Source organism: Eptatretus burgeri, chromosome 1 (genome assembly GCF_056783735.1).
Source record: "Eptatretus burgeri isolate ZD-2024b chromosome 1, Ebu_testis_v1, whole genome shotgun sequence".
Taxonomy (NCBI): domain Eukaryota; kingdom Metazoa; phylum Chordata; class Myxini; order Myxiniformes; family Myxinidae; genus Eptatretus; species Eptatretus burgeri.
Window position 1 is genome coordinate 49979626 of NC_140961.1, and position 12963 is coordinate 49992588.

General features: G+C 46.2%; 1 protein-coding gene across 3 annotated transcripts in view; it reads left to right on the top strand.

Moving 5' to 3' along the window:
* The window catches only part of LRP2 (LDL receptor related protein 2), a 350948-nt gene that overhangs the window by 27075 nt on the left and 310910 nt on the right, over positions 1-12963 (top strand). For all 3 annotated transcript variants that reach the window (XM_085883670.1, XM_085883668.1, XM_085883669.1), the window contains exons 6-7: positions 5359-5472; positions 12392-12508. In XM_085883670.1, coding sequence (XP_085739796.1) covers positions 5359-5472; positions 12392-12508 — 231 coding nt within the window. The remainder of the gene's footprint in view (positions 1-5358; positions 5473-12391; positions 12509-12963) is intronic.

Below are 12963 nucleotides of genomic sequence, written 5' to 3' on the forward strand. Positions count from 1 at the left end.
CTCTTACGGTATGACAGACCTGAGCCTCGTCCTGGTGGAGGTGTTGCTCTCTTCATCAAAGACTCTATTCCTCACTCTCCATGCACTGCTCTCACTCCCCCACACCCCCAGGAATACCTCTGGCTTCGGCTTCCCCTCCACTCCCACCTCATGTTTATATGTGTACTGTACCGTCCACCGAACAGTGATGACTCCATCTACACCTCACTCTCCGAAAACATGGACCATCTTCTATCTTCTCATCCAAACTCTCTCTTCCTCTTATGTGGTGACTTCAATTGTCATCACGCCAGTTGGCTAGGTGTGGGTACCTCTCTCACCTGCCATGGGACATCAGCAAAAGCTTTCTGTGACTCATTGGGACTGACTCAATCGGTCAACTTCCCGACCCGGATCTCAACCAATGGTACTCCATCTCTTCTGGATCTGATTTTGACAAATTTCCCTGACAATATCTGCTGCTCTTCCTTCGCTCCAATCGGTTCTTCTGACCACGTCCTTGTCAAAGTGGACATCTCTCTGGCTGTTATCAGAGAACTACCTCAGCGCCGTCGAGTCTGGCATTTCACTCAAGCCGACTGGCAGGGTCTCCGAGCAGCCATCAAACTTACAGACTGGTCTCCTATCACTACTTTCTCAAACATCAACTCATCCTGGGAATTCTTTCAAAGAAACTTGCTCTCCCTCATGCACAGATTTATCCCCTCTCGTGTTCAGTTGTCCTTCCCTTCCTCCCGCCCTGGGTTTACTGAAGCTTGTGGCGAGGCAGTTGTCCTGAAACAACTTGCCTTTGCCTCATGGAAAGCAAACCCAACTGAGGGCAATCTCAGTTCCTTCCATAAAGCTTGGAACAAGTGTGTATCTACCCTCAGGAGAGCCAGAAAACAACATCTTTCTCATCTCAAGTCTGAACTCTCAAACCTCTCTCCCTCCTCAAAATCCTGGTGGCGTTTAATCAAATCTGTTTCTGGTGTATGTTCCCCCTCCATCCCCTCCCTTACCTCAAATGGCCGCACTGCTGATACCATACGTGATAAAGCTGAATGTCTCAACTCGGTGTTTGCAGCTAAATCTTGTGTCCTAAACCCATCACTTTCTCTATCCACTTTACCCAGTCGCACCCAACTGTCCCTGGACTCTATATCCTTTTCTCCTGACAAGGTGGAGAGCTTGCTTTCAAACCTCGAGTCAGATTCTGCAACCGGTCCAGACGGTATCAGCCCACGTGTCCTCAAAGCCTGCTCTTCTGCTCTTGCTCACCCTCTCTCTGTTCTATTCACCCTCTCATTTGCCCAAGGTCATCTGCCATCTGCTTGGAAATCTGCTAACATCACTGCCCTGCATAAAAAAAGGTGCAAAAACAGATCCCTGTAACTACAGACCAATCAGCCTTCTCCCAATCATCAGCAAGGTTATTGAATCCATCATCGCTTCAGACATGAAATCCTTCCTCTTCTCCAATGGCTTGATTTCCGATCATCAATTTGGTTTCAGACAAGGTCACTCTACCCTGGATATGCTGCTTCTGCTCTCCCATCAATGGATGGAGGTCCTCAATGCCAGACAGGAAATCCGAGCCATATCCCTGGACATATCACGTGCTTTTGACACAGTCTGGAACCCTGCACTACTCACCAAACTCTCTTCCCATGGTATTCAAGGCCATCTCCACTCATGGCTCGCAAACTTCCTCTCCTGTCGCAGTCAATGTGTGGCCCTAAATGGAGTTTTTTCATCCCCTCTTCCTGTGCAGGCTGGAGTTCCTCAAGGTAGCGTTCTGGGCCCTGTTCTTTTTCTGGTTTTCATCAATGATCTCTCGGACTCTCTGGAAAATCCTCTATTTCTCTTTGTCGATGACTTCACCCTCTGCCGTACCATCTGTCATCCCTCAGACCGGCAAGCAGCAGCTTCTTCGCTCACTGCAGATCTGGATAAAATCACAAACTGGTCCAATACGTGGAACATGTCTTTCAATCCAGACAAATCTCACACTCTCACAATGTCTCTTCGAAAGGACCATTTAGAAAACCCCCCATCCACTTTCTCAACAATCCTCTGGAAGAAGTCTTTTCTTTCAAGCTTCTGGGTCTCACTATCTGCCATGACTTTTCCTGGGAAAGTCACATTTCCAACCTTGCCTCAAAAGCCAGTCGCCGACTTGGAATCCTCCGTCGTGCAAAGTCCTTCCTCGGCCCTCTTGAGCTCCTGACCACTTACAAAGCTTTTGTCCATAGCCTGATGGAGTACTGCTCTCCCCTCTGGGCTGGTGCTCCTGCCTCCCACCTTTCTCAGCTTCACGCTGTCGAAACCAGAGCATTTAAGATCATCGGCATCTCCCGCAATGAAGCTGAGTCTTTGGACCTCTCACTCAATCACCGCAGGTTGGTCGGTGGTCTTTCTGTCTTCTACCGACTCCTCTCCAGCCTTGCCCCCCCCTGCTCTCTCTGCGATTTCTCCCCACCACATTTCCACAGGGCGCTCAAGGTCCGCCAACAACCCCCTTCTGGTAAAACTACCAAAATCACAAATCACTGCTCACCTTCACTCTTTCATTCGTCTTTTTTCCCACCTTTGGAATAAACTTCCTCACTCTATTCTTTCCCATTCTTCCCTCCAGGCTTTCAAAACAGCAGTTCACCACCACCTCTTATCTTCCCCCATCCAAATCCTCGATCTTTTCTACCCCCGATAATCCACCCAAGCCCACTTCCTTCAATTCCCCTGCTTTCCTTCCTGAAAGTCCCTGTAATGTCCATCTTCTCCTCGCCATGTTCCCCGTCCCATCCCCATCCCTCTCCCTTCCACAGTTCACCTAATGTGTCTGTTCCCCACTGTTCTGTCCCTTCCACTCCCGCCCCTCTTGTCTCATGCCCCCTTGCTGTGAGTTATGTGTTAGCTCTCATACGAGCCTCGACAAGGTATACAAAAAAAAAAAAGGATTTCAACAAAGGTTGCATGAAAGACACTTAACTCGGGCTGTGTTCCGTTGAGCTGTGACATGGTGGACACACTCAAACACCACTTCACAAAATATACTTTAAAAAGGGTTCAAATAAAAATACAAATTGTTCACAAGGTTCTAATACGGCAAATCCTCTTAATATAATTAATTACCTTGTGAACAGTTATAGCTTATAAATTTATAATGCTCTCGGAACTATTGGACAGATGCCACATGAACATAGCAGACACCAACACGTACTCTCCCTTTTCATTGGCATGAGTACCAGCCATTAATGGGTCGTGAACTGTGCTGTGATTGATCCTCCATTGCAGGTGGTTGAGCTGGTGTGGAATGAATGCGTTTGATTCTGAAGGCCAAGTGCTTAATTGTCAGTATAATGTCAATTTCTTCTCATCCTACAGTGTACAGCCTTGCTCTGTGAGATATGGAAAGTCTCCAATAAGTTCATTTGTTTCCTGAATGTTTTTTCTCTGCAATGTTCATGTTATTTCTAAACATCTTGGAGCATTCACAACTGAGGCAATCTTAATGGAAATGAATTATGTCATCTGAAGTTTATTGGTCTGGCGTGATGCCTTAGAGGTATGCACACTCACCTCGAAGTTGTCTAGTCTGGGTTCGATTCTCAGTCCAACTATAAAACTATAAATTGTCATCCTGGTGTTTCACAGGCAGGGTGATTCATCAATGTGTGTGTGCTGTAACTGGGTATCTCATCAGCAGGTATTAGTTGATGGTTGATAAAGATCTCACGGTGTCCTTCGCAAAGAGTAGAGAAGCCAATGCCGGCACCCTGGCCAAATTACAAATTTGTATCCTAACCTATGGAGGGCATTGATTGCATCAGTGGCACAGCCATGCCTCAGCCGATGATGCTACCCCATAACTTTGTGCTGCATATGAAAGAAGATCAAGACAAATCTGAAGTTGAATGATTTGTACATAATTTAATCCGAAACATCCTTCAATATGTGCAACAGCTCAGCAAAGGATAGAAAACAATTTAGGCCAAGTTATATACATATATTTTTCATCAAGAACAGGTTTCTTTACATCAGCATCACCCTTGACCCTTCCGTGGCAGTCATTCGACACGCACTTCCTTGAAGATGCTCTTCAACAAACAAAACATTTCTCTGATCAGAGGGTGTGTTGCATGTGAAGTGGCATGCTGTATATGGTAATACTGCAAAGAAATGAAAAATTATTCAGGAAAAGGTATTTCAGCATCGACCTTAAAGAACATTGACATTTCTCATTTTTACTGGCACTCCTCAGGTATTGCTTCCTCTACTCTCTCAGTCCTCCGACCATCCCCAGCAGCTCCACAATGCACACATTCTTCCAGTAACTTCCTCCTGGTTAAATTTCCAAAATCTAGGCTGACTGCACACCTCAACTCTTTTGTTCATCACTTCTCCCGCCTATGGAACCAGTGGTCATTCTTTCCCACTCTTCCCTCCAGGGCGTCAAGCAGGAAGTACACTGCCACCTCATGTCATCTCTCATACTGACTTGTGATATTTATTACCACCCTTAACCCATCCTAACACAACCCTCCTACTTGCTAGTTTCAGTGTCTGCTCCCGATCTCTCTCTCTCTGTCTCTCTCTCTCTCTCTCTCTCTCTCTCTCTCTCTCTCTCTCTCGCTCTCTCTCGATCTCTCTCGCTCTCTCTCTATCTCTCTATCTCTCTCGCTCTCTCTTGATCTCTCGCTCTCTCGATCTCTCTCTCTCTCTCTCTCTCTCTCTCTCTCTCTCTCTCTCTCTCTCTCTCTCTCGATCTCTCTCGATCTCTCTCGATCTCTCTCGATCTCTCTCGATCTCTCTCTCTCTCTCCCGATCTCTCTCTCTCTCTCCCGATCTCTCTCTCTCTCTCCCGATCTCTCTCTCTCTCTCTCTCTCTCTCTCTCTCTCTCTCTCTCTCTCTCTCTCTCTCTCCCGATCTCTCTCTCCTTTTCCTTTTCGTCTGTTGCCTTGTTAGCTGTGCCCAAATGTTTCCCCGCTACCCAACTGTCAATTTAACCTAGCTCTTCCATGAGCCTCATTCTTGTGGAGAAGATGTAAAAAAGACACGAAAGGATCGCATTGTAAAAGGGTGCTTGATCTGCAAAGCTGGATATATTTGATATTCGTTTGTTCTGTTCGTGGAATATTTTGTTTTGCATCGATGTGAATATAATACAAAGATTGCATTGTTGAAAAAAAAAATTCATGTAATCATCAACATTTCAATTTTTTTGCAAATCAAATTTTAAGTGCTCTTTGTTGTTGAACGATAATTTTATATTTTTGGCGTATAAACAAAATGTCGCATTCAAAATCTATTTTCATAAGAATTGTGGTCCAACAAATTCAATTTTCTCATTTCCTCGTTTCCTCTCCCAATGCCAGCGGAAAGGTGCAAGTTACATGAGATGCAGTGTCCAAATGGTGAATGTATTCCACAAGCTTATGTGTGCGACCACATCGATGATTGTGGAGATGGCAGTGATGAGCAGCACTGTGGTAAGATGTATACGAAGCAAAACATGGCAAAATTAGAAAGCATTCTGAAAATGCAAAGCCTGTCTGCCAAGCAGTACCTTTGACCTTTTGACCTAATTAGTAATTTGTCTTCTACCTAATCTGATAATAAAGCTGTGTTGAAAATTTGAAAACAAATGATAATTCAAATTTCAGGTCAACTGGATGAAAATTGATGATTTTACGTCAAGCTGACCTTTGACCTTTTGACCAAATTATTAATTTGTTTTCTCCATATTTTCATAATAAAGCTTTGTTGAAAATTTGATGGAAAATGCTCAAATGGTCAAAAAGTTACTGCCCAAACAGACACAGACAGACAGACAGACAGACACACAGAAGTGATGGCAAAACCCCATTTCCCACTATGTGGGGGATGGGCTAATAACTCGCATATCTGAAGTAAGCCAAACATTACCCATGCTTTATCCTCATTAACCTAACAAACTGATTGACAAAAATCTGACTAACTGACCCAAGCATAACAATGGGGCCCAAACACCATCAACTAACCAACATATCCTATCAAAACCAAACTGAACTAACCCATGCATCCAAGCAAAAGCAATCCTAATGACCCAAACATCCAAGCAAAGACCAAACTAGCTCCCCAACACATCCCAAAGAGGCCAAATCCGACAATTATATGCATAATTGCTAATCAGCCAAATTGCTGCCTGTCTGAAGGATGAGGGATGTCATGGCAGAATGTGGAGTCATGAGCAAATAGATAAAGAGGATTTTCCAGAGATTAAGAGCAATTATTTATGAAGTTCAGGAAGAGGATTGGGCCAAGAACACTACCTTGTGACACTCAATCCTTGACAGGGAGTGGAGATGAAAGGATTCCGTTGAGAGCCACACATTGGCTACGAGCGTAGTGGATGTCACTAAGCCATGTGTGCAGTCAGCCTTGGATGCCATAAGCAGACTGTTTGGAGAGGAAGGCAGGATGCCAGACTGCATCAAAAGCACAAGATATGTCCATAGAGATGGCCCTGATCTCATGTCTGACATTAAGGGCCTCCATCCATTGTTGAGTGAGTTGAAGCAGCATGTCCAAGGTGGAGTGATCTGGTCTGAAACCAAATTGGTGATCTAAGATGAAGTTGTTAGAGAAAAGGAAGTATTTCATGTGAACTGTGATGATGGATTCCCATGACTTTGCTGATGATTGGAACTAAGCTGATAGGTCTGTAGTTCAGGGGATCAGTTTTTGCACCTTTTTTATGTAATGCAGTGATGTTGGCTGATTTCCAAGCAGATGGAAAGTGACCGAGCACAAATGACAGAGTAAAAAGGGCAGAGAGAGGATGTGCAAAAGTTGCAGAGACAGAGTGGAGGTTTGAAAGAACTTTCGCCACTGTCCAGGAGCAGTTTGGTACAACAAGGAAGGATGAGTACCGAGAGTGAGGGTTTTTAATTAATTTTTAATTTTTTTTTTTTGAATACACAGTGGAGGCTCGTATGAAAGCTAAACACATAACGTACAACAAGGGGAGCAGGAAACAAGAGGGGTGGGAGAGGGAAGGAAAAAACAGTGGGAACAGAGACATGAGGAGATCTGTGGAAGGGAGAAGGATTGAGCAGGGTACACAGGGTAAACAAGATGGACACTACAGGGACTTTCAGGTCCTTACATGACAGGGACTTTCAGGAAGGAAAGTATGGAATTTGAAGGAGGTGGGTTTTTGGTGGATTAGCAGGGTTAGAAAAACAGAATGGTTTTGGATGGGGGAAGATAAAGATGGTGGTGAACAGCTGTTTTGAAGACCTGGAGGGAAGAATGGGATTGGAGAGAGTGTGGGAGTTTGTTCCAAAGGCGGGGAAAAAAAGAGGAATGAAAGAGTGAAGGTGACAAGTGATTCATGATTTTGGTAGTTTTACCAGAAGGGGGTTTCTGGCGGACCTTGAGTGCCCAACGGAAATATGTGGGTTTCTTTATCAGTCGTGACCCTCTCGGAACAACGCCGGGAGCTAGTCACGGGTGGGGGGTTAACCCCACCACGACGTGCCAATTGCCCACCCGCGCAGGAGAGAGTTGCTTGCCAAATTCTATCTACCTAAGTACCTGCGCGGATGGTCGACCGGGCGGTCGTACCACGCCACAGGCCAACTCCGGACACGAACTGCTTAAGCGGTCCGTTCCGTGCTACAGTGATAACCGAGCGGTGTTATCATCGGCCTCGACGGTTCCGATTAATTATCGGGCTTATTAAGCCCGCTACGAACCCTTTACGTGAAGCAGGATGGAGGGTCAATAAAGAAAAGACGAAGCGAAACTGGAAAACAGTTCACACAAAGCACATTTATTTCCCGGCACACGGAAAGCACATATATACAGCCATACACAATCAAAAATGCACATATAGCAATTAAAACAAAAGCAACGACGATGCAGAGTTACTACCGACTACGCACACACACAGCAACACTTATACAGTTCTACTTTACAGACGGCGCCAACACACATTTACTCAAAAGCAAAGGAAATAAGCCACCCTCATAGACAAGGGGGCAGACGGGCCTGTAGGCCAATATGCGCGCGTGACCTGAAGGAGCGGCCAGGCCTGCGAGACCGGGGGGGGGGGGTCCTACCGCGTCCTCGTGACGCGTTGGCGGACGAGCTGCAAATGTGGCCACATGGCTGTGCCTTGGCTCTGTGCTCCTTGGCGGGTTTCGTTGGCACGACGTTTGGAGTGGGGTGTGAACGGGGCCCCCTTGTTGCACTATCTCAGCGCGGGGGAAAGGGGGAATTGTTGATGCCCTGGGGGAGGGAGAATGGCTGGCTGGCTTGGGTCCCGCGACGAGCGATCCCACACCGCAACGAGCGATCTCACACCGCGACGAGCGATCCCACACCGCGACCTCGTCGCCGACCGCCGTCCTTCTCGCCTCGGACCCGAGCTCCTTGGCTTCTTCCCACAACTCTTCTCAGCCGACTCCAGAACCCAACTCGATGACACACCGATCACTTCGCCACCCGACTCGACTCTTCCTGCCACACCAATCACTTCTGACTCTCCACCCAACTCGACTCTCTGCCACACCGATGACTCGACTCGCTCTCTCCCTGATTCGCCTTGCGCTCGCCGTTTTATAGGCCAGCAGGAGAAAACAATATGCAGATATCCGGATCAGGATGACCTCGGGGGCGGAGCTACGCTCGCCAATTGGACGGAGGAAAAGTGGGCGTGAACCTCCCCTGATCCTAGAATTTGCATATATCGATTTCACACAGACGTGCCTGGAGGCGGGGCCAAGCCGCTCCGCGCTTGCTAATTGGACGGAGGGAAGTGGGCGTGCAGCGTTTGTGATCCGAATTTTCCTCGGAAAGGCCGCTATTTGCGCTCGGGGCTCGGTGCGTATCGCTGAACGGGCCCAAGATAGCCCGACGCTCAGTGTTCACAGGTGGTGCGGGAATGGCCATAGAAGGAGAGAGGTGAGGGTTGTGGAGGGTTTTCGGTGGTGGTTTGATGGTTATGGTGCCATTTGGGAATGACGGTGATGCGATGTTTGCGGGATTGAGTTGTGAAGGTAAAGGTCATGGCTGTTGGCGTTGTTGTTGTTGTTGTCTGAGGGTTGGAACGTGGTTGTAGTTGGTGACGATGGCTGGGGTGGTGGTTCAGGTGGTTGTCGTGTGATGGCGGTTGAGACGTGGTTGGTTCAAAATAAAGATAGAACAGAAAAACGGATATCTCAAAGCGTCACAGCCCGAATGAATCACATAAGCTCCCTCTAGAGAACGGGTTTGGGGCTAACTACACATGTACTTCAAGATATCTCACCTACGGGCCCTGAATGGTGGTTTGCGAATTTCCACAACCGTAACAATATATATATATATATATATATATATATATATATATATATATATATATATATATATATATATATATATATATTGTGTGTAAGTACATGTATATCTTCTTCTTCTTCTTCTTCTTCTTTCGGGTGCTCCCATGAGGGGTCGCCACAGCGGATCATCGGTATGATCCGCATAGTGATTTGGCACATGTTTTACGCTGGATGCCCTTCCTGACGCAACCCTGGTCACCTCTTACGACACAGGGATATGGTACACCTATTTTAACCGGGGTATACACCGGCCCAGTACACTGGTACTCATTTCGCCGACCTCGGAAGGATGACAGGCTGAGTCAACCTCCTGGTGTATTAATTCAGTGGCCCAACGGGGCTTGAACTCAGAACCTTTTGGATCCCAAGCTACGCCCTAACCACTGCGCCAACACACCAGGCTTGTGTATTATATGTATATATTTATTTATATTGTGTATTATATGTATGTATGTATATATATATATATATATATATATATATATATATATATATATATATATATATATATATATATATATATAATAAAAAAAAATATAGAAATGTATGTATATATTGTTACGGTTGTGGAAATTCGCATTACACCATAAAGAGTCCTCAGGTGAGATCTCGATAAGTCCATGTGTAGTTAGCCCACACCCATTGTATAGAGGGAATTAAAGTGATTCATCCGGGCTGTGACGCTTTGAGTTTGCCATTTTTTCTTTCTCTATTGTTATTTTCGACCATTAAGCCGCCAACAACGCAAACAGCCACTACCTTTACCTTCACAACTCCATCCCGCAAACATCGCTTCACCGCCATTCCCAAACGACACCATAACCATCAAACCACCACAGAAAACCCTCCACCACCTTCGCCTTTCTCCTTCACAACCAACAACAGCACCACCTGTGAACACTAAACGTCAGGCTGTCTAGGGCCCGTTCGGCGATTGGTGCCAAACGCACCAAGCCGCGAGCGCGAATGGCGGCCTTTCCGGGGGAGAAATTTGGATCCAAAATGATTCACGCCCACTTCCCCTCCGTCCAATGGGCGAGCGCGAGGCGGCTTGGCCCTGCCTCCAAGCGCGTGTATGTGAAGTCCGTTTATGCAAATATGCAGATCAAGGGAGGTTCATGCCCCTTTTTGCCCGACCAATGGCTGAACAGAGGGTGGCGTGGCCCCGCCTCTAATCGCGTTTTGATCCGCATATTTGCATATCGGCTCCTCCTGAGTCCTATAAAGATGCGAGCGCAAGGCGACTCGGGGAAGAGTAAGAGAGAGAGGGTGAGTTGAGCTGGGAGGAGTTTGAGAAGAGTTGGAGAGAAGTTGCGGAGGAGTTGCAGGGAAGACGGCGGACGGCGACGAGGTTGTGGTGTGGGGGTCACTCGACTTGTCGCGGGATCCAGGCCAGCCAGCCATACCCCTCTCCCTGAGCATCAGCGATTTTTTTTCCCCCCCCCATTCGCGCTGAGATAGTGCCGAGGGGGCCCCCGTTCCTCCCCCACCCAAAAGGTGGTGCCAACAAGACCGCTCGCGCGGAGCACGCCGGAGAGGACTCGCCGACCACGCCAGGGCACGGAGTCGGGGCGCAGCGGCGCGAACATTGCGGCTTGCCCGCCATCGCGTCACGAGGACGCGGGTAAGACCTCCCCGGTTTCGTGGACCTGGCCGATCCTCCAGGATCCACTACATTTGGTCTACGGACCTGTCTGCCTCCTCGCCTATGAGGGTGGCTTTCTTTTTCCTTTGCTTTTTGTGTAAATGCTTGTGGTGGCGCCGTCTGTTAAGTAAAACTGTGTAAGTGTTGCCGTGTGTCGGTCTTAGTGGTAGTATCTCTCTTTTACTGTTTCTTTCTGTGACTGAATACGTGCCTTCTGTGCTGTCTGCGTGTGTGAAATAAATGTGCTTGTTCAATTGTTCCCGCTTTGCTTTGTCTCCTTCCTTTTGTTGACTCTCCATCCTGCATCGCGTAAGAGATTGGTAGTGGGTGTAAGTTCCCGGTAACTAATCTGAACCGTCGAGGTCAACGATAACTCCGCTCGGTTATCTCTGCAGTACGGAACGAACCGCTTAAGCGGTTCGTGTCCGAAGTCGACCTGCGGCGAGGTACGATCGCCCGATTAACCATCCGCGTAGGTACTTGGGTAGGTCGAGCTTGGCGAACAACCCTATCCTACGCGGGTGGCCAATTGGCACGCTTGTGGTGAGGTCGAAAGACCCACCCGTGACTAGCTTCCGGCGTTGTTCCGAGAGGGTCACGACTGAATTGTCCGTCCGGTGGGCGACGTGCCGCGATTCGAGTGAAGTGGCCAATCGCACGCCGGCGGGCGCGAATTCGCAACAATATACATACTTTTTTTTTATGCCTCCACACCAAGGGTGCCAGAGGCATTATGTTTCCGGGTTGTCCATCCGTCCGTTCGTCCGTCCGGATTTTCGTTTACGCGATAACTCAAGAAGCAAATTGTAGAATTTCATCAAACTTGGTAAAAAGGTAAAGTAAGACAGGGCAATTAAATGATTAGATTTTGAGCCAGATGTGATAAAGGTCAAGGTCAAACTCTTAAATTTTACTGTTTATGCCCTCACTCAAATATTAGACAGAATTTCATCAAACTTGGTACAAAGGTAAAGTAAGACGGGGCAATTAACTGATTAGATTTTGGGCCAGATATGATGAAGGTCAAGGGTCAAATATGTCAATACTCAAGTATTTGTGCGGGAGAGCGAAGGCATACCCGTCGACTGTGCGCAGTCGAATTACTCTAGTTTTTATATTGTGTTTTATATATATATATATATATATATATATATATATATATATATATATATATATATATGTATTTATACAAATATATATGTATTTATACAAATATATATATGTATTTATACAAATATATATATATATATATATATATATATATATATATATATATATATATATATATGTATACACACACATCGGGTGCTGTTGTTTATGTACCATATGTTGTTTTCACCACTGATCATATCACGTTTCCTTGCTGGTTTTTGTTTTTTGGTCCTTTTCTCTAAACAGAGTATGGAACATGCCCAGGAAACAGATTCACCTGCTCATCTGGATATTGCATCAGGCCAGACTGGGTCTGTGACGGTGACAATGACTGTGGGGATGAAAGTGATGAGATTGGTTGTGGTGAGTTTTTGTTTGTTTGATTAAAAAAATTTCATGATTTTTATTTTTTGCGCAAAGGTGTAACTGACCTTGAAGCCAAGTAAACTTTTTAAACTTCAAAACTAGTGCACACTGAGGCCTAAGATGCTTTAATTACAAAGGCATTACACTTGGTTGGTTCGATAAATGCTTCATTTTGGTTTGTATTGCTATTCATGTTGATTTTTCAGAATAAAGTATTTGACCTGCTCTTTGCAAGTGCTGTTGGAGTTCATTTTACAAGCATCGTTGGGCAATGAGGATAGGGGTTGGGTTCGTGACTATGCTGAAACCTTCATGTGGACAGGACCACACTTTTTGTGTCTCCATTATGACAAAATGCTTCAATATGTTACATATTCACTGATCTGACACCAGAACAGCAGTTTTTAGTTTGGTTTGACCCCATCACGATTCAAACCCAGACACTAATAACC